Source organism: Pezoporus flaviventris, unplaced genomic scaffold (genome assembly GCF_033815535.1).
Source record: "Pezoporus flaviventris isolate CSIRO_AGI_PZ_B2104156 unplaced genomic scaffold, CSIRO_AGI_Pfla_v1 ptg000035l, whole genome shotgun sequence".
Lineage (NCBI taxonomy): Eukaryota > Metazoa > Chordata > Aves > Psittaciformes > Psittacidae > Pezoporus > Pezoporus flaviventris.
The window spans coordinates 324,937-347,477 of NW_026892583.1; the positions used below are offsets into that span (position 1 = coordinate 324,937).

Sequence of the window (22,541 nt, forward strand, 5' to 3'; positions counted from 1 at the left end):
CAGTGCCACTGTCTGATAACCACCTACAAGCAACAAGGTGGGGAAAAAGGCATGGGAGAGCAACGATGTCTACAAGCCAATGCTGATTGCACACCTCCACAAGAGAAAAAACTAACTTACATCCATCAAGGAATTATCAGTAGTGAAAGAATAAATTCAGTGCACAAGACTGGATTAATCTCTTCTAGATGATTGTGCAAGATGTTGGTTGCCCCTTCCAGAAAGATTAATTCAAACCTAAAGAGAGAAAGCTACTTGGTAGATCAGAAAAATGTTGTGTTGATCATAGGAGCAGAAGCTAAAAGAACCTTTTAGCAAATTTTCAGGTGATGTTTCCAGTATTTTTCTCCAAATGAGAACTAAAAAACCACCATAAATGTGATATATATATACGTATGTATTTAGATTTTGTAGAACAATATGATTTTCAGCTGTTCTTTGTAGGAGCTTAGTAGATGTGAAGAAATACTACTTTTATTCTTGCTGATGCAGTGCTTAGAGAGATGAAATACTTTTCTTGAGATCCAGTTAAAGAAGCACATGTTATGCCCATACTATTATAGAAGCAACTTCTCAGGAAGATAATTTATAGTGTTGTGCAATGTGTTTTCACCTACTACTTGATGTGACTTGCCTTCACCTGTTGACATACACCAGATGGGAAGGCTGGGTCGATCTTTATCTTAGGAGGCAAGTTGTAATAACCAGTTTTCTCCAAATAGTAGCATAGACCAAGCTTTCTACAAATGATATCTGTGAGTCTATGCAGAGTGTGGACACAGTCTACAAACTCCATGTGCAAGAAATCACTGCTGGCTTACTAGCATTATGCTGCTTCCTCTCTTGGAATTCAGAGTTCCTGTCCTGTGTAGGAAAAAGAGGAAGTATATATATAATATATACATATATTATAGATGTAGTGGCATTTGCAGAGAGAATCATAGAATCACAGAATGGATAGGGTTGGAAAGGACCCTAAGATCGTCTAATTCCAACCCTCCTGCTCCTCTCTTTGCCTTCCTTCCCAGGAGAATACATGCAGTTACTGTGGACATTGACACAAGTTTCTCTCCAGATTTATTTAAGAACATAGGGTTTATTTACAACCTAAATGATGATGATATGATTCTGATTCCAGGCTTTCTGCACTTCCACATCCTCGCTACTAGTGTGCTGGCAACATGATTACTACCCTTACCAGGTCTCTCTGCTGACTTCCCATCCCCAGTGAGAACCATGTTTCACTTTCTATACCATAAAACTTGAGATTGGTTTTGTTCCTTTCCTTTCCTAACTCCAATGTCTTTTGTTCCTTTTACTAAATCTATTTAGAGTTGCTAGACTGTTTCTTTGGCCTTCTCCAAATACTATCTTCACCAGAACATCACTCTGAAGATGAGGAAAGGAAGTAACTATGATTACAACATATTTATGAAAACCAAAGATTAAGAAATTAAGATTTCATCAATATTAATCCCTGTATCCCCCACAGATTGGCAATGTGAAGTGGAAATCAGCCAAGAATATTCTACATACACCTAACGCAAGCAGTTAATGAACTGGATGGTGAGAGGTCAGTTTAGCAACACAGTGACACAGGATTATCTGGGAGAGCCAAGAACTAAGGGATTCCAATTTCTCTCTGACCCTTTTGTGTACAGAGAACAGTGTTCCATGAAAACTCTCAAATACTCACCCATAACTCATATCTCTGCTGGTTTGATAGATTAGATCAGGCAGCAGGAATTAGGGATTTTCTTGCTGTGAAGATTACCCAAAGTAAAGCAGTTGTTACTTGATCTATACATTTGATGGTAGGGAGGTGAATATGTAGTGCCAGAATCCTAGCCAAGAGACTGAAGAGGATCCACATTTTGAGACAGTGTAATAGTTTGAGACAGTGCAGTAAGGAGGGGCTACTGCAGAGGGGGAGAGGGGTTGGAGAGGGGCTTTGGACAGGGGCCTGTAGGGACACAAGGAGTATGGCTTTAACCTGCCCAAGGGGAGATTGAGATGAGCTCTTAGGCAGAAGCTCTTCCCTGGGAGGGTGCTGAGGCACTGGCACAGGGTGCCCAGAGAGCTGTGGCTGCCCCATCCCTGGCAGTGTTCAAGGCCAGGTTGGACACAGGGGCTTGGGGCAAGCTGCTCCAGTGGAAGGGGTCCCTGCCCATGGCAGGGGTTGGAACTGGATGAGCTTTAAGGTCCCTTCCAACCCAAACCAGGCTGTAATTCCATGATAATCTGTATGGGCTGAGCACTGATTGAATCATACACCAGAAGTGTATGTCTCATTGTACTGGCCAGTGAAAGTCTAACTGGCATATTAACATAGGTGGTTAACTAAAGTTAGACACTTAAAGTATAAAGTATATATATAAAGTTAAGTATAATGAGTCTAGACCTGTAGGAAAAGTAGACCTTATAGAGAAAACATAGATAAATAGTGCAATTCTAAAGTAAAGTAAGAGAGTCTGCATATGCAGGGGGAGAGGGAAGAAGAGAGGGGCTGGTGGATTAGGACATCATTCAAATAAAGGAAAGATCTGGACACAAACTTACATCTGCTTTCAGTCCTTCACATGGCTGAGTTTGAAATACTTTAACTGCTTCCTGATTTTCAGGTGTTTGGGTTTGCAGAACAGCTACTCTCTAAATGGAATAGGAGTAACAGAAGGGAATGTTGTTCTACTAAGAAAGTGATGTTTTCAGTGGGAGTAAGTGATCATACACTTAATTTTGTGTGTAGATTTTATGAAGAGGTGGTATGTGATTCTTTATGATGTCTTTCCTTTCTGTTCTCTGTTGTAATAGCAAGTTAACTGCTGTCATTCATTGTAAAGTTTGAGGTGTGAGAAACAAGGCTGCTGAGAGAAGTAACTTCCCCTTCAATGTTACAAAATCTCTTCTATTATGCAGCATTTTTAAGCATGTGAGTACAGACATCTCCATAGCTTTTTGTAACCAGCATCTTTCTCAGCTTATCTTCCATTTATCCTATGAACAGTACTAGAAGTTGTTCCATACTAACTTACTCCAGGAAGCTGAGTGTTAGGTGAATGCCTCTTTTCTTTGCTGGGTTGCCCGAGTTGAAGAGAAACCTGACTGTTTGGGCCTGAATGAGTTATCCTTCCCCACTTGCACCATGTAGTAATAGTTCCCACAAACTACCATGCAACAAAGAATACACACTCTTTGTATGTTTTGTTCAAGTTCTCTTCCCTCTTCTTGTGATACAGTATTTATAGCTTGGCTCAACTGACTTCCAAATATGTTTTGTGTTTCCATGGCTCTGGGAAGCTTCTCCTTCATCTTGACATTCTTACCTGCCTTGTTCTGACATGCAGAGACACATATTTAGTGCCTCTTCGGCACTGAATTTGTGGCATGGAACTTTTGGTCTGCCTTAGACGGAAGTATGGTCACCTGGTGCTTTGGAAAGCAAGTTGGAGTGAAGTCAATGGGAATAATGCAAATTTTATTACGAGTTTGACTGGTTGAATGTGAGGAGAAGTTAGTGGGAGAATGCTTCCATATGTTTCCATAATTTCTTCAAGGGGTTAAGGCATCCACCCAATGATTGCAGGTGCAGTTATCTCCCAAACAGGGCATAACCAGCTGTACTAGCCAGAAAGGGTGTAACATGGTAGGGCAGAATAGAGATTGTATCACCCTCTCTATTCAGCAAGTCTGTGCTGCAGATCTTGAGTCATCCGCTGATGCTTTTTGGGGAGCAGTAGATAAGATCTTTTCTTATGAAAGAAGTGTTATATCATGCGAAGATGCAAGGATACCGTTCTGTCAATGCCACCCTTCCATTCATCCTGTAAAAGCTTTTATCTGTGTTTCAGAATAGATACCTCATGCAAACACAGGAGCCATAGCACAACTGCTTATGTGACCATCCTGAGCGGTGTGCAGCAGCAAGTTACTAGCTTTGAGCATAAGAGAGCTTTCAGTAAGAATGCAATGGGGTTTTCCCTCTGAATTTCCAGCTTTTCCACAAATTCTTTGTCTCTTTACTGACCTCCACTGTGTTACCTGACTCCATCTTTTAGAAATTAGTGCAACACAAGCGGAAACCACCTTTGCTGTCTCATTGTCAAGAGAAACTGTCAACACAGTGCTAGGTAACTAGTAAAGCACAAATACTGCAGAACATCTGGAAAGTGTATGCTTAACATCAGCTCTGCGCCACGTCAGCTGCTCCACTAAAACAGTATTTGCCAGTCTCGCTTACCTGAATCTTTTCTATGCCCAGGAACATGAACAAAGTGCAATGAAGAATTCCTAAAGGTTTACTAGAGGTCCTCGCCAGCATTGTCATTGCTCCAATGATGTGACTTTGCTGTGTGGCTCTGGAGGAAGTGTTTGGATTGAGCTACATGCTACTGGGGATGTCTTCCCTAGAATATATCTTCAGTTCCTAACCAAAAAGGGAGAGTTAATGGTCATCAAGTAGTCCCAAGAAGCAACAATAGTTGTGGTGTTTTTAACTGGACAGGAATATGGATCAGTGTGTTCAGGATTCATTTCTTATCCGCATGGTGTGCCGCCTCTAAGGCTTTTTGCAGTGGTTTTGTAATCAACTTTTTTGAGAGCTATGAAGAGTTTTAGAGATGTTCTGTTGTAGTTTTACACAAGTCCATTGCTGTTTAAGTCCTTTTGTCAACCAGTGAAAATGATGGGGCATTCACAATTTCTGTTGGCAATGTTGCTGCTGGTACTAAACTGGGAAGTGCTTTTGACTTTCTCAAGGGACAAGAGGCTTTGCAGTGGGATCTAGATAGATTGGAGAATTGAGTGACAATCAGTGGCACGGAATTTAACTGGAATGCCTTCAGAGGAGGGCAACAAAGCTCGTAAAAGGAGTTTGTCTGGTTTGGATAAAAGGAAGCTGAGGGGCAACCTCATCACCCTTGACAGCTTCCTAAGGAGGGGAATTGGAGAGGGAGGCATTGATCTTCTCTCCCTGGGACCCAGGGACAGAACACGTGGGAATGGTTCAAAGCTATGGCAGGGAAGGTTTAGACTGGACACTGGGAAGCATTTCTTTACCAAGAGAGTGGTAACACACTGAAACAGCCTCCTAGAGAGGTGGTTGATATCCCAAGCCTGCCAGCGTTTAAGAGGCATTTGGTGCCTTAATGCTTTTGATAACATGCTTATACTTTTAGTCAGCCCTGAAGTGATCAGGCAATTGGACTAGATGATAGTGGTAGGTCCCTTCCAATTCAACTCAGATATTCTAGTCTAGCCTAGTCTACTCTATCCTGCTCCGCTCCATTCCATCCCATTCTATCCCACCATCATGAGAAAGCTCCTTCTTGTACAAATATGAAGGTGTGTGACCTCCCCATGTCTTTGGTGTCATTCATCTAGCTAATGTTCCTCTGGTGCTCAAGAATCTGCCATGCTCCTGGCACGCAGAAAGGGAACTAACAGAGTTCCTTTGAGAGTCAGCAAATACATGACCCACCTAGGAGATGCTCAGTTTGGAAAAAGCTACATTTTAACCTGCATACAGGATCCCTTTAACCCTGCTCCAAACCGTTATTAAGGCTGTGTGGAGACCTCGTAGAAGCCTTCCAGTATCTGAAGGGGGCCTATAGGGATGCTGGGGAGGGACTCTTCATTAGGGACTGTAGTGATAGGACAAGGGGTAACGGGTTCAAACTTAAACAGGGGAAGTTTAGATTGGATGCAAGGAAGAAATTCTTTACTGTAAGGGTGATGAGGCACTGGAATGGGTTTCCCAGGGAGGTTGTGAATGCTCCATCCCTGGTGGTGTTCAAGACCAGGTTGGACAAAGCCTTGGGTGCCATGATTTAGTGTGAGGTGTCCCTGCCCATGGCAGGGGGGCTGGAACTGGATGATCTTAAGGTCCTTTCCAACTCTAACTATTCTATGATTCTATGATTCTATTGTCATTATTATTTTCATTTAGGCTTGATGACATATCACAAGAGTTCCAGAAAGGACCATAATGCAGGTTTGGTCAACTTCACCCTGATACAAGAAGAGGGAGAACAGAGAATAACAACATGGGATATGTGACAGAAGAATTGGATATCAGGCAGATAGCAAATCATAATTTGATGTTTATCTTTTTAGCAGTTAAGATCTTGTATTGTGAAAGGTTAGATTGCAAAACATGAAAGCAAAGAGCTGCAATACTGTCGATGCCCAACTTTATATTTAAGGGGAGTACCAGCCAATAAGACAAGTAGCTTTGTCTTCAGATTACTGGAGCTGCTTATACCAAATGTATTGTTTCGTTGTGAACACTGGCTGATACAATAGCAATTATTACTATTATCAGCATTTGTATCAGAGTATGTGTACAGCCTGATACAATAGCATTATTACTATTATCAGCATTTGTATCAGAGTATGTGTACAGGCTGATACAACAGTAATGCCATGAGCGCCACACAACCCATGTAATGATCAGTTCCCTCTCTGCAGAGGTTGTGGCTCATTCTTAAGTAATTAAAGCTTCAGTTATCCAAGGGGTTGACATACATCCATTAACAGCCTGGCTACCATTTTAGGTGCTTGAGGGTAGGTTTTCAATCCTAAAGCTTCAGTTAAGCTGTTGCCTGTCTCCTGGAATCGGCACATTCCCTGCGCTGTTCAATACCTCTCACTAACGTTCCCAAACACCAGTTCCTGAATCATGTACAGAAGTTGTTTAGAGGTTGTTTTTAACATCACTGGTGGCAGTCTAAGGGCACACACATCTTTCACCCAGTCACGAAGCAAACTGGGGGCAGTCGAGTGGCTGGGTGCCCTAATGTAATGAAAACCTCAGGGGAAAAACTTTTTCTCGCACTGATCCAGTGGTAGCTGCAGCTTTGCAACAAAAATGACATGAAAAGAAGGTAATTTTCTATACAAGACAAGGGGAATGGCTTTAACCTGCAAGAGGGGAGACTGAGAGGAGCTCTTAGGCAGAAGCTCTTCCCTGTGAGGGTGCTGAGGCGCTGGCACAGGGTGCCCAGAGAAGCTGTGGCTGCCCCATCCCTGGCAGTGTTCAAGGCCAGGTTGGACACAGGGGCTTGGAGCAAGCTGCTCTGGTGGAAGGTGTCCCTGCCCATGGCAGGGGCTGGAACTGGATGAGCTATAAGCTCCCTTCCAACTCAAACCAGGCTGTAATTCTATGATGTTGCTGAAGCTTTTTAACTTTGTTCAGGATTTTAGGGTCAGAGGAAGCAGCTAACAAGGTGTGACCATAGGACAAAGAGGGGCTGGATTCTTCCTCCTTTTCTGCTGAATATTCAATATTGAGTATTCAGTGTGGAAGGAAGATAAAGGGAACAAGTTCTGCTGTGCTCCTGAAGGTGCACATGGCTTATCTCCAGTGTTATAAAGCATATTCTGTAAGAAGAACCAAACATAGAATTACAAAACCATAGAATGGTTTGGGTTGGAATGGACCTTAAGATCATCCAGTTCCAACCCCCTGACTTGAGGGACAGCAAAGCCCAGGAGCAAGAAGGAAAAGCTTCTTTCTAACTGCCTACTATGGCAGGGGAGAATCAAAGAAACAGATCAATGATGATGGTTATTAAACTTCTTTTTAAGGCATCTTGTTACAGTGGGTATCATGGGGAGCTGGGCTGAGAAATCAATTTTAGCCTTTTCACATGTTATTAAAAAGGAAAAGAGCCATAAACACTATTTTAACAACTTAACTCTGACAATGATGTGAGATTTCTCCTGGTTCTTTGGATCACTATTTCTAACTTGCAATACAGACTGCAGAACTATTCGCAAGTGAGAACTTTCCTACCCCAAGCAGACTCAAAAGCAAAACAGCACCGAGGAAATAAGCTGCAAGTAGACGTGTGAGAAATGTCACAAATACATAGGAATTAATTCTAAAGAAATACTGCAAACCATCACAGAACAGTCACTCAGACAAATTAATCTCACCTTTGATTATATGCTTTGAAAACTCTCTTGTGTGCTCCTCCATTGGGGTTGATGCTGATGTGTGCTTTAATGTGTGGTTTTCCATGGAATAAAGAAATCATAGAATCATAGAATGGTTTGGGTTAGAAAGTACCTTAAGATCATCCAGTTCCAACCCCTCTGCCAAGAGGCAACACTCAACAAGAACACCTCACACTAGACCATGTCATCAAGGCTCTGTCCAAACTGGCCTTGAACACTGCCAGGGATGGAGCATTTACCACTTCACTGGGCAACCCATTCCAGTGCCTCACCACCCTTAGTAGTGAAGTAAAGTACTTCTTCCTTACCTCCAACCTGAACTTCTCCTGCTTCAGTTTGAACCCAGCACCCCTTGTCCTATCACTACAGTCCCTAATGAAGAGTCCCTGTCTGGCATTCTTACAGGCCCCCTTCACACACTGGAAGGCTGCTATGAGGTCTCCACGCAGCCTTCTCTTCTCCAAGCTGAACAGCCCCAACTTTCTCAGCCTGTCTCCATACAGGAGCTGCTCCAGCCCCTGAGCTCCTCATGGGCTCCTCTGGACTTGCTCCAACAGCTCCCTGTCCTCCTTAAGTTGAGGACACCAGAACTGCACACAGTGCTTCAAGTGGGGTCTCACGAGAGCAGAGTATCATTGACTTAGTTGTGGTTTTACAATATTTTCAAGACTTTGTGGTCTGTTTTGACAAGAGAAAATGATGTGAATGCTATGGCTGTTCAGAAAGAGAAGAAAAGCTGACACAAGGGTTGTCTTACAATCAATACTCATTTCCCTGAGTCCCAAGTCAATAGTTTACATACAAATTTTACCACCAAGAAGAGGGCAGGGTGTGGGGAAGAAAAAGCAGTTTCACAACCTGCCATCAGAACTTGGCATCACATTTTGTGTGTTCATCCCAGACTTAGCCAAGGCAACAGAAGCATCAGGCTCTGGGAAGAGGATTAGGTTTCCTGAGGGAGGGCACTAAGGAGGCCTCCTCCTCCCTGACCTCTTCCTGCTGTGGGTGCTGGAGAACTGGAAATACTGGAATATGGGTTTTAATCAGGTTCTAGATATAATGTTGAGATCTTAGCTGATGTGTCCAGCAGGTCAAGGGAGCAAGAGCAGCTCTACTGTGCTCTGTGAGATCCCCCCTGCAGTCCTGCATCCAGCTCTAGGGCAGCAACACAAGAGGGACGTGGAGCTGTTGGAGCAAGTCCAGAGGAGGCCATGGAGATGCTGCGAGGGCTGGAGCAGCTCTGCTCTGGAGCCAGGCTGAGAGAGCTGGGCTGGGGCAGCCTGGACAAGAGAAGGCTCCTGAAGGGGAGACCTGAGAGCAGCTCCAGTGCCTGAAGGGGCTGCAGGAAACCTGGAGAGGGGCTTGGGACAAGGGATGTAGGGACAGGACAAGGGGAATGGCTTGAACCTGCCCGAGGGGAGACTGAGATTCAGTTATTTGCATAGGGTTTGTTTGTTTGTTTTTTAAATTAGGTATAAGAATGTGCATAATTCATGTTTCTTTCCAGGGGTCTCATGGACCGTAACGTCCAAACTAAGCTGCAGTATGATATCATTTTCGGGGTTGACAGCAGGTTAATCAGAGGTGTATTTTAAGTGAGGTTTTCCCTGTCAGGAGCCCGGTAACCCTGTGCTGGGAACAGAACGAGCAACCCCTCAGCTGTCGGATACCCCTTACCTGTAGTAGCTGCTACTCTTTGCAAGCTGGGGTTACGCTGGAGCTGTGAAGGAGCAGTTTGGTGGCGGGCGGGGGGGGGCAGGCGCGGATGCTGCAGGGGCTCTCCCCGCAGCCCTTCTCTTTTCCCGGAATCCCGGGATGGGGCGGGGAGAGGGCGGAGGCCGGGCGTGCCCCACCATTATATGGATGGGGAGCGGGACGGGAGGAGGAAAAGAGGATGGCGCTGCCCGGGGACCCCGCTGCGGCGCCGGCGTTGCGGCGCTTCACCTGGGAGGAGATCGGGGAGCGGAACGGCCGCGGGCCGGGGCCGGGGCCGAAGGAGCGATGGCTGGTGATCGAGAGGAAGGTGTACGACATCAGCCGCTTCTGCCGGAGGCACCCGGGAGGGGCCCGTCTCATCTGTAGCCACGCCGGGCAGGACGCCACGGTGAGGGCCGCGCTCGGAGATGCGGGGCGGAGGGCGCCGGTACCCGGCCGGCACCGTGGGAGGTGACTCCGGTGGGATTTAGGGCATGGAGCAGGGTCTAGGGGTATGCGGCGTCGCTTTGTACCCCTAGGCTTTGAAGTGGAAGCTTCCCAGCCTCATCCTATGGGAAATGGCAAATGAAGAGGCTTTGCAGTGGGACTGTAGCTGTTTATCCAGCTCAAGCCTTCAGGATTACTCTTTATCTCCTGATCTTGCTTCTGCACCTACTGTGAATTCCAGGGACCGCTTACAGCCAGGATAAATCAGCCCTGTGGCAAAAGTAGCTGCTTCCAGAAGCATTCCTTTAGGGAAAGCATCCCTCCAAAATGCCACCTTGGCTTAACTTGGAGGGAAATCAAAGACATGATGCTTTCCCAAGCAGAATTCCAGAGAAGTTTCTGTAGGCACAGTACGTGGTCCTTCTGAGCCTGGAGATGAACAAAATCAAAAGGATTGGCCAGTTACAAGTGTCCAGCTGCTGGGGAGTCAGTGCATGGGTGAAAGGACTTCTGCTCATCGTGTTTCCTGGCCTGACTGGTGTTTTGTTGCCGTGGAAGCTTGTGGTAAACTCACATCAAAACGTTCAGCTGATTCCCTGGAGTTCTTGCCTTCGGGTGCATGCAGGAAGGGTGGAAAATGGTGGTAAATTAACATCTACACAAAGATGTGACAAATGCGATTGCTACCTTGGTGTCTATTGTAAAAGGAAAAACCCAAGACAAATAGTTCCCTGATCCTTCATATATACAGGATGTTTGAGGCTTATGGATGTAATAATCAGTGCACTAAGCTTAAATTTCAGACTCTATTAGAATCCCAGACTGGTTTGGGGTAGAAGGGACCATAAACATCATTCAGTTCCAAGCCCCTGCCATGGGCAGGGACACCTTTAGCTGCACTTTGCATTCTGTATATTCCATCATTCATTTCTCTTGTTAGTACTGTCAGACTTCTTTCAGTTTTGCCCCCTAGAACTTGGAAAACACAGATATTTTGTTTCTGGGATCTGAACTGGTCCTTATAAGTTGGTCCCATGTCCAAATCATTTAGCCCTGCAAGGCTTCAGCTGCTTTTGTTTGACACCAACTCTACTGCCTTCACACATAAGTATGCAGCACCTTAAATAAGCTGTGCACCACAGTGGAAAAATGCTGGGGTATGGCTCTTTCTTAAGCATATGTGATTTATCTCCAGGTTAAGGGCTGTAAATGGCATTAATAGGGAGGGGGTTATATCCACGCTGAGTTGCTGCAGGAATATAGCCAGGATATTGTGGGTGAAGTAAGAAACTCCTCCTCATTACTAAGATTAGTTTCATGAGACAGTGTGAATCCAACAAGCTCTTTAGTCAGTTTGGGAGGCAGAGACAAAAAGAACTGAAGAAAGCATTGAATAAGAAAATCCTTAAGACCTTATTGAGGTCTGTACATCTTGGAACAGGTCAATTGCTTAGGTGTTTTTGCACTTATATTCTAAAAATCTTAAGAAATTATCTTAGCTTTGGTAAATTTTATCAAGACCAAATATCACCAAAAGATGATAAGTTAGAAGAGGGTGGAATACACAGAAGGCTCTCAGTAAGAAGAATATGAGGAATGGAAAACTGAGTATGATTAATGCGACGTTAGTAACACTAAGTGTAACAAAACTGTGCAGAGGAGTCCTTTTATTGCTGCTTTTTGTGGTGGTGGTGCTGTGTTTTCTCACAAAGGGCAGAAGAGCAGAGTTAGTTGTGGAATGAGGACTGAGGTGACTTAGGAAACAGGAACAACAATCTTGAGACTGGAAGTTTGGACTGCATTTGGAAAATTTGGTTGAATCTTCAAGCCTGTAAAAACATCTGGTGTTGCCACATTATGAAATAAGCAGGTAGATCATTTTGCAGAGAAAGTGTTTGCTGGTTCTTTAGATTCATCAGTGTTGTGTTTGTGTGCACTGTATGTTACATATATGCTTCAGTGTCAGCCATGTAGTTGCCCAACCTGAGTACTTTTGGAGCAGAGGACAGAAATTCTACAGCAGTTTACTCAGAGATGTGAGAAACAACTTCATTTTGTCACACAACCGTTTGCCCAGAGTAACTCTGGGGCTGGAATGCAGTGAAGCACTGATTCCAGCCTGTTCAGGATGACTACGCTGAGTTGAATGGAAGATGCCATGCAAGCAGATCAACAGGTTAAAGGCGTGGATGCACAAAAGCAATTTTCCATTGTTGGAGAATCTTAAGGGTGATTTGGACTAGACATTAGGAAATCTTCCCTGTGAGGGTGCTGAGGCACTGGCACAGGGAAGCTGTGGCTGCCCCATCCCTGGAAGTGTTCGAGGCCAGGTTGGATGGGGCTTGGAGCACCCTGCTTTAGTGGAAGGCATCCCTGCCTGTGGCAGGGGTTGGAGCTGGATGTGGTTTAGGGTCCCTTCCAACCCAAATCATTCCATGATTCCTTTCCTACAGACTGAACTCACAGCTCAGCTCAATCTCAGCTGTGCTTCAGGGCTCCAGCTGCCCCCTTCATGCCCTGCTGTCTCCTCTGCTTTTTTGCATCCTGCCCTTTCTGTCCTCAGCCCTGCCTGGAAGCTGTCACCACTGCTTTGTCACGGTTGCATCTTCAGGAGAGATTAGCAACACCAGACCTGTGCTTATGTATTAGGTCCTTGCATTCATTTCCTTCTGAATACTCCCAAGTACTAGAGAAAGTTCTCTGGTATCACTTGGTCCTCGATGAACTGCTTCCGGTCTTAGTTAATCTGGGAGTTCTCTACCCAGTGAATAAGAGGAACCACTTTTTCCTTTTAAGTATTCAGATTTAAAGGGCAATTTTCTCTTTTGACTAGTTGCACAACAACTGATTATTCAGGTACACTGATATGAAAAGTCTTTTGGCCACCTGTATGACAAGGAAGATGGAAAAGTCGCTAATATTGGGGTTGCGAAGAGGGGAAAGAAGAAAGGCAAGGGAATTAGATTGTGCTTTAGGCATACAATGGAGTTGAATTCAATTTTGTTCTCTGGAGATTGCATACCTGTAGTTATTGCAGTAGTGGAAGTCAGACCTCTTCCATTTGCCACCTGAAATAAGATCTCATTTAAGAGCATAGGATAAACACGAGAAGTAAAATGTCAACCAAAGCTTGAGGAGATAAAGGTCAAAGAGTCCTCTCTGCTGTTGTGGTTCCTCCACAGTGAATGTCTTTCTATGCACAACAGACTGAAGTTATTAACAGGGAATTTGTTTTTCTTACCTCTTCCTTTTCTCTCGTGCATTGCAGGATGCCTTTGTAGCCTTCCATGTTGACAAGGCGCTGGTGAGCAAGCACTTGAAGCCGCTGCAGATCGGGGAGCTGGCCCCAGATCAACCCAGTATTGAGCCCACTAAAAATGTAAGTCTATCTTTGTAAATCAGATCAAAGGTAGATTAAAGGGAAATATTCTGAGGAGAGACCTTGCTCAACTGTATCAGCATAGCTCCTGGAGCAATGGGAGCCAGGTTCTTCACTTTTGTGTTACTGCTCAGAAACAATACATGCGTATTAGTCTAAATCCACATTATGTGGGTGCAAATGGGATTCCTGAAAATGACTTTTAATTATCACAGCAACTCTATGTGAATAACAGAGCCTTGTTTTGCTCTCATGGAAATCACAGCTATCACCTTTTCTTCCCCTTGCTTTGATCAAAATTTGAGTAATTCTTTCTAGCTGATAGTAAATGTTCAACTCCCTTTCTTGTAGGTATCTGTAGGGAGAGACTGCAGGTAGAGTGTTTTAGCCCTGAATGATGTTTCACAGGCTGTATTGGCATTGCTGTTTTGGACAGCCCTCTTGTAGCTGTCTCAAGGTCATTCCCAGAATAATCATTCACAGAAGCACTGTTGACAGCAACGTGAGAAAACTTCATGAGAGAGGCACAGACAACAGAACAGGAATAGTCTTGGAGTACAAATATTCCCTGGGCTGTATGGTTCTTGTTGCTTCCTGCTATCCAAGACTATTTGTTTTCCCTATTCCTTATAGCCTGCCCTGACTTTTCCTTTGCATAGCCCCACACTGTACAGTGAAGGAAGATGTAAGTCAGACATCAGAAACACAATTCAGAGCAGTCTGCCTGTCCCACGATGGCACGGCCACACTTCCTATGTAGGTGGGAACCTCATGAACCCTCTTACCTTGGCCACGTCCTGCCTATTTCTCAATTCCATAGCTGGACTGCACCAGGGCTTGTGTGTACCTTGCTCCATGGAAACCCAAAGTGACTGGGAAAGCAAGGTAACAAGCTGGTTTGTGGGTTGGGCTGTACGGAGACCGGAATTAGGCTTGGGAAGCATCTGCAGAGCTGGCAAAGACAAAGATGGGTTGATCAAGCACCTTTGCTGTGCTCCTTTCTTCTTCCTTGGTGCTCACCAGCCTGAGGCCAGCTGGGCTGTAAATGTCATTTTCATACAGACCCTGTTAATCTCAGGAAGGGTAAAGTGAAAACATACATTCATCTACTGGAACTGGTCCAGAAGTGGAATAACTTCATCCAAAAGAGCTACCACAAGGTGGCATGCTATGTTAAGGCACATGCAGTACAACTTCCACTCGGCACAGCTTCCATTTGAGCCCTATGCTACCTGCCAAGAAGATGACGGAGGAAGCACCAAAGATACAGTCTTAGGAGTCTGGGGTACAGACATTGTGCCCTGAGATGGCTGCCTCTTGCTACTCTGCTCTTTGTAGACACAGGGAAGCTGTAGGAGAGCAATGATAAAGCTTACTAATGTGCAAGCCCAGATCCTTTGCCCTTGCTCCCCTCCATTGAAGTAGTGCTATACACTAGAAACAGAGAACATGTAACACTGGTGCTTCCCACAGAAAATGCTGGTGAAAGACTTCCGTGAATTGCGTGCTACTGTTGAGAAAATGGGACTTCTGGAGCCAAATCAACTCTTCTTCTTCCTGCTCCTCACTCACATCCTCCTGTTGGATACCGCTGCTTGGCTCATCCTCTTCTACTTTGGAACATCCTTCATGCCCTTTGTTGGCTCTCTGGTGGTACTGACCATTTCCCAGGTAAGCAACTACGTTCATAGCACAGGCAGATGGACTTGACTTGCACCAGCTTTCATACGCATACTACTATTGCAGTCATCTAGTCCTCCGTTTCCTTACTTGACATACCTCTTCGCCATAAGAAGACAACCACTATATGGCACGTGTATACAGATGATGTAAAGAAGGAATTCTGCATGTGGGGAGCTGCCATTAAACCTAGTCTGAGATTCTTTCAGCAAGATGTATTTGGGGGGAAGCCTTAAGAGTATCAGGATTTCATAGTTCCTTTCCAATTGTGACTTTGGAGCAATGTCTGAGCAATAGATCTCAGTATTTCAAAGCAAAGGATGGGTGTGGAACTGTCCTGATCTCAATTCCTTGTTTTTCTCCCCTCCCAATGTTTTCTTTTCCCTCTTCCAGGTCCAGGCTTCATGGTTGCAACATGATTTAGGACATCTTTCAGTATTCAGGGCAACCAAGTGGAACCACTTGCTGCATAAGTTTGTGATGTGCCACTTAATCGTAAGTACCTGGTTACTACTACTACTACTTAGATTTGATGGCTTTCCCATAAAAGTGTGGGTTCTGAAGACTGTGGAGGCCAGTGAGCTCAGCATTGAGTGAAGGAGCGGGATGGGAGGAAAGCTGGCTCTGAAAGCATTGTACTCTTCACACTTCGTTCTTCACTAAAACAGGGGGCATCAGCCAAATGGTGGACTCTCCTGCACTCCCAGCACCATGCCAAACCCAACTGCTTCCGGAAAGACCCTGATATCGATATGCACCCTTTCCTGTTTACTTTGGGGAAGAAGTTATCTGTGGAGGTCAGTGTATGTGTGTGTGTGTGTGTGTGTGTGTGTGTGTATGTGTGTGTGTGTGCACTCGTGTACCAGGAGATGGGAAGAACGCCCTGGTCAACGAAAATCTGTGCCATAAAGATCTAAAACTAAGATGTGATGACAGGCTCTGGAAAGAGATTGCTTTCATCTTGTGTCTACTTTCCTCATCCTTTGTAAGCAGCTCGCAGTTCACATAAGGGCCTTTAAAGATTTCTTGAACAGCTGACAAGTAGTTGCAAATAAATGAGACATGATGAACATGCCTCATATAGGGTGGAAAATCCATCAACAAAAAGACTGTTAATGGTTATAGCACCTTAATGACCTGGTAGAACAACTCGGTGGCCTTTATCATCATGAAACTGTCACTCAAATGTACAGAATCAGAGAAGAAAGTAGGGGCAAGAGGAAAAATACATATGACTATTTTTGACTAATCATACAACTGAGCCTTGAAATATCTAATATTTTACAAAATGAAGTAGAACATGGTAAGAACACAAACCCAAGGAAATCCACCTGTTAAAACTCCCTCTATCCACCACCAAGATACTTTTTTATCATGACTTACAGATCACGCTATCTATGGATGAAAGGTTCTGGTATAGTTTTTAGTGCATCATTCTCTTCCAGCCTAGTCAATAGTTGTATCTTTCACAGCAGTTTCCTTCCTACCACATACCAATATAGGAGTTCCTTATGGGTTGCTGTCTCTGTTCTGACTTGTCATAAACATATTTGGAACTACTTTTTGGCAATCACTTATTTTCCCTTTCTGGAGAAAAAAAAACTGGTGCTTGCTTAACTGTTTATCTCTGAAGGACTTTACAAAGCTGTAAGCCTTACTTTAATGGAATGAGAGTTTATGGTAAAGGTATGTATGTAAGCTAACAGAACAGGTACAAAGAGGGAGACGATAGGAATGAGGGCTGTGGAAGTGTGCAAGAAGAGTGCCCCTGGGGAAGAAAGAATGGACCCCAGCAGGTTACCTGTGCAGTTTGCTTAGCTTCCACTCTAATTGTTTTGCTGTTTCTTTCCACAGCTTGGGATCAAAAAGAAAAAATACATGCCATACAATCACCAACACAAATACTTCTTCATCAGTGAGTATCTTCATTCTCCTGCAATACAATGAGGGGTACCAATGGGGCTTGTAGGTCTTTTTACCTGCAGGATTTGAGCAGGACTGAGGTGTCCCCATCAAGGATCATAATAATCAATTTCCATCTAATTTTTGGAGGAATTGAAGACCTGAATTGATTAAAAACCTGAGTAACCTGGTCTAACCAAAGTATAGCTACTGCTCTTCTGAGATCCTGAGCTTCTTTCCAGCCTCAATGACCATGTGATCCTACATGAGATCATGTTTCTGTGCCCTTCCTGATTGGAAACCCATTGATTTGGTTTGAGAATTCCTAACCAAACAGCTTAAGTTTGTTCCAGGGTAGAAAAAGTAGTGGGATCATCTTAAAACTGTGGTGCTTTGCATCTATTTGGACAGAGAAAATGAGAAAGACTCTTAACGCAGTAACTAAGGAAGTTACTTGGGAGAGTGAGATGAGGGCTGCAGGGACTGTTGGTGTGAGCCGGGTAGTACATGGCTAGTGAAAGCAAACACTCACAGTTTCTTCACTGTCAGTGCTCTGATCTCTAGGCTCACCCTTGGCCTCTTCTTCCCATCTTAGTGAAGCTTTTATTCCTTTGGCAAAGCAGCACAATTTCAACACGGGACAAAGCAAAGTCACCTCTTGCAACTCTCCCGAATAGCCTGAAGTCTCAGGATGCTTGCCTGGAAAGCGGACAGTGTGACTTCAAACCATAAAACCCAGCAGAAATGGGCACTTCCAAGGTGTGATTCATGCAACCTGGTTTTGCCCTTGATCTCTGAAGACGGCAGGAACTCACTCCAACAGTGGCTTTTCTCTCAGGTCACTAAACAGATCTACCAGGGTTAGTTCAGTTGTGCATAGCTCAGATGTACAATTCAGAGATGCCTAGTTAAGGATGGTGATCCTATCCCAGATCTTCCACATCTTCCACAGTGGGTCTGGAAGATGTGGTATGACATTGTAATCAGTGGTATTCAAATTTAGATAAAAGTCTGTGGGGTTGGTTTTGTTTTAAAGTACAAGTGAGATGTCCACTTGGAAGGTTGAGTTTGCATTTGAGTTCTCACAACCTAAAATCCACGGGAGGATTTTATATGTACTCTTATTGTTCCTCTGCTTTAAGTAACAAATGGGGAGCCAAATCACCTTTGGGAAGCCACTTCTCAAACTACTCCTCTGTGGCTGTCCCTCAGTTAAAACCCTAAAATGAAATCTTAGGTTTGTAATCACCATCAGATTAATGGACAGACCTAGAAATGTTCAGAGATACTGATGTAGCATCCTGGCCAGTATCAGCCAGTTGCTCTCTTGCAAAGTGATTTGCTGTGATGCTCAGAAGGATTATTAAGTTTCTGGGGTCTTGTCCTCCTTATTTCTCAGGATTCTACACGCTCCTTTTTGTTCTCACTCTTCTGAAAGAAGCAGTGGACATAGCCTTTCTCCATGAGGAAACAGAAGGCAATGTACTGAGAGGTGACAGCAGCAGCAGGCTGTCCTGCTGAAGAGCAGGAGCTGTCCTCAGTCAAGCTTCAGAGAGTTTCTTGTCTTACCTCCGTTTTACCTCTTGAGGTCAGCAGGCTCCCATATTGCTCACTGATGCCCTGCAGTGATGCATACCGGTGTCATCCAGAAAATTCCATAGCCCTAAAACTTCTTGGGATATTCTCCATATTGAGTAACCATTGAAGGATCCTTTGCTTTCAGTTTATCTGTCACTCAGTCCATGACATTACCAGTGACAATGAGTTCTCCCTTACAGCTCTGCCTCCACTCCTGTTTCCCACCTACTTCCACTACCACACGTTTTACATCGCATACACAAAAAGGTACTGGGTGGTGAGTATTGCTGCTTCTGCAACCAGGAAGGAGTCAACTGTGGGCCTTCAACCTTTCCTCTGAACATAGAGCTAGCTTCTGCCCGGAGCTCAGCCCCTCCTGTGTGCCGTTCAGTTAAGCCTAACAGGACAGGTCAGGTTGAGGTTTGTCAGTGCCTCTGCATGCTTTCTGCTACACCATTATATTCCCCAGCTCAAACATAGGGTCCGGAAAACAAACGGCTGTTTTGGCTTGTACTCATTTGCAGAACGATGGAGTGTACCCTTTAGTTTGGGAAGCAAATTGGAAGGTCCACAGTGGTAAGAAACAGGAGGATAAGGATTTATAGGAACTGTTGTCCTTGATTTGTAAGCAGTATGCATATACTTAGCATTATTTCCTATGCAGGCAGCCAGAATTAGTGCTTTGTTCTTCCTTCTCTTGTGCATGTTATGCATGAAGGAAGACAGCGAAGTCCAGCCACAATGAGATCATTGGTGGTCCAGGACTTAGCTCACTGTGGAGACCTGGGCAATGATTTGAGACACGTCAACTCATGTTTCTGAATGCATAGTCATTCACTATTATATCAATGTAGATTAACCAGGTGTAAATCCTCACATTCATCTATGTTATAGGAAGCTGTGAGTACTATCATCTCGTGTTAACTTGGATTGCTCCAGTTCTAGTTTTGCTGATTCAATTCAACAAAAACTTACAAAAGCTAAATGTAGATTGTTCTCTGGTACATAGAACATGAAGCTTAGAAAAAGATTTAAGCAAACGTAATTTATAATGATTCTCTTGTTGGGTCTGCTTTTGGTAGGACTTGGCCTGGATGATGACTTTCTACATCAGATTCTTTTTTATTTATGGATCATTACTAGAAATAAAGAGTCTTGTGGCATATTATTTTATATTCAGGTAATCTCTCTTTAGAAAGTTCTTCAGCCTTCCTCTATATATTCTTTCCATCTGTACTTGCCTGCCTTTCCCTGCCAGTTCAAGTCTTATGTCATCGCATTGGCTCTGGAGCAAAGAGACTTCACTGAGTGCTGTTAAATACTATAAGTAATTCAGTGCTTTGGGTGTTGGGTCTGCTGCTGGTTAGAGAAAGAGATCATTTAACAGAAACAGCTTAGTCTGGGCTTGCAAGTGCTCCAGCAGCATTGGCTTAAATGGACACTACGCTCTCCACTTGGAGCATTTTACTGATTTTAATCAGTGTGGTCCTTGGCTACAGATAAAACAAGATTAATACCAGGCTCCGACAGTTTTAGAACAAACCATATTAAATAATCATGGGTTTCATAAGGAAGTATGAAACTTCCAGGTTTTGGAAGTGCTTCCAGGTGCTGGATTAGCAAGGCTGACGTTCAGCTATGTGTTTGTAAGTCTGGTTGTGGTGTTATTTCAGTGGCTCATCACTGACTTGCTTACCTGTTACTGAATTCTGGCCATTTGTCTGACTGCACAGGATGATGGAGAGCAGCTGGTTTGTCTGGGTTTCACAGATGAACCATATCCCTATGGATATTTACTATGACAAGAATTTGGACTGGATGTCTACTCAGGTAAAACATTTTCCATTCTTAAGAGTTGTGACCATACAGGTACAAATTCTAACCACAAGACGAGCAAGTTCTCTACTGAACTAAAGGTGAAAACCTGTTAGGAAGTGGGAAGTGAAGGTTAGTAGTATAATGGTATTCAGCTATGGTAACAGTAAATAGGATAGCAATGAGATGTTCATAGGCAATCTAAAATCAAAGCTAGGTCCCAGCTCTATTAAGGTGTCCATGCCCATGGCAGGGGGAATGGAACTAGGTAATCTCTAAGGTCCCTTCCAACCCAAACTATTCTATGATTCCATCCCCTAAATATACCCATCTCCTCACTTATTGCATCATTCCGTCTTGGACCTTTTCGCCTTACATGGAGATGGAAGTTTGTCTCCTGCTCTTGCAAGAGCAATTACACTAGTAGAATAGTAGTGTGGTGTCCCCTCTTTGCAGAGAGACTTACTGGAGTCCAGCAGAGCAGTCTGACCACACAGAAGTACTCTGCCATCTCTGCTTTTTCTGCAGACATAGGTTTGAGAAGACCCAGGAGGAACTTCTGACTGTTCACATGCACTCACAGGAGCACAGAGCCAACTCTTACTCTTACCATGGTTCATGTTAGTCTATGTACATAGACTATGTACATGTTTATGTGCATCCACAAAGCTGAAGGAGGATTATGAGCCCTGGCTTGATGTAGCTCAGCGTAGGCTGAGAGAAAACAACAGAGTAGCACAGCATATTGTGCTCTTTAGAGAAAGGCTGCAGTCACCAACCTGTGCTGACTTTGCTTTCCTTTCCTCTTTGCTAGCTCCAGGCCACATGCAATGTTGAGCAGTCCCTATTCAATGACTGGTTTACTGGGCATCTGAACTTCCAGATTGAACATCAGTGAGTATGCACCCCAAAAGAGAATTTTCTTCCCTCTTTAAGTATTTTTCTTTTCTTGTTTTTCTTGTCCCTGTTCTTCTTTGCTCTGAATTCTATGAAGAGTTCTGGGGCATCAATGAGTTTGTCTTTTAAAAGGCTGAAAACCCTAAACAGGATCACAATGTAACTCAAAACCTTCACTAGACCTCACTAGGAAGGCGAGAATGCCAAGTGAAAACTGAACATGGGCAGGACCTATGAAATCATAGATAGCAACAAGGTCTATCCAGAGCAGTAGCTTGTAAGCATTAGTGAACATGTACATACTAAAGCGCTCTGATTATAGTCTGACACTGTAGTTTAAGCCTACCTGTACTAACTACTTACGCTATTACTCTAGAGACTGAGATACACAGGTGAAGAATGGGCTTGAGATTTTGTCTGTCTCCTGTTCACAGCCTGTTTCCTACAATGCCAAGACACAACTACTGGAAGGTGGCTCCTCTGGTGAAGTCCTTGTGTGCCAAACATGGCATCGAGTACCAATGCAAGCCATTGCTCACAGCTTTTGCAGACATTGTCCAGTAAGTACAACACACAGGCCAAAGAATTGCAGGAGGATGTAGGCAAGATTGGAATACGAAGAACAAGAATTGTCTTGTTCTCTCACAAATCAACACACACAAACCCTCATTTCCCCTGTCCCCACCAATATTCTCCTAAGTAACCCTGCATAATGTGGCCTCCTGTGCTTTCTCTTTCTCTCAGCTCCCTGAAGAGCTCAGGAGATCTCTGGCTTGATGCCTACCTACACAAATAAGAAGATGATGGTGTCCACTTGGTGATGGTACCATTCACAGCCTGCCACTTCATTGCATTCCCAGCAAGTTGAGGACCAGGGACTACAAGGGACTCTATGGCAGAAAAAGATGGATAAGAACTGAAGGATACGATTCCAATAGATAAGAAGTTAATTGAATTTTGCTTCTGGTTTTGCCTGGTGTTTTGGTTCAGATATGTTAGGAGTGCCTTTTAGATATTTCTGGGTGATGCCTGGACAAACCCAAAGCACTAAGCAAGCAATGGTGCACATCATAGGGCCCTCATAGACCACTGCAGGTCAATTAGCTGCAGGGTCAGTATTGAGACAAGGATTAGAATAACAGCTAAATTTAGAGTAAGATTTCAGAGTTAGTGTGAGGCACTGGCTAAGCCA

General features: G+C 44.1%; 1 protein-coding gene across 1 annotated transcript; it reads left to right on the forward strand.

Moving 5' to 3' along the window:
* The first annotated feature begins 9,850 nt into the window (after positions 1-9,850).
* On the forward strand, positions 9,851-22,145 carry LOC133274019 (acyl-CoA (8-3)-desaturase-like). Its single transcript, XM_061462764.1, has 12 exons — positions 9,851-10,060; positions 13,367-13,477; positions 14,951-15,148; positions 15,551-15,652; positions 15,826-15,954; positions 17,012-17,072; positions 18,838-18,914; positions 19,720-19,817; positions 20,371-20,467; positions 21,267-21,346; positions 21,784-21,909; positions 22,094-22,145. The coding sequence occupies exons 1-12, from the start codon at positions 9,851-9,853 to the stop codon at positions 22,143-22,145; spliced, it is 1,341 nt and encodes a 446-aa protein (XP_061318748.1).
* The last annotated feature ends 396 nt before the right edge of the window (positions 22,146-22,541 follow it).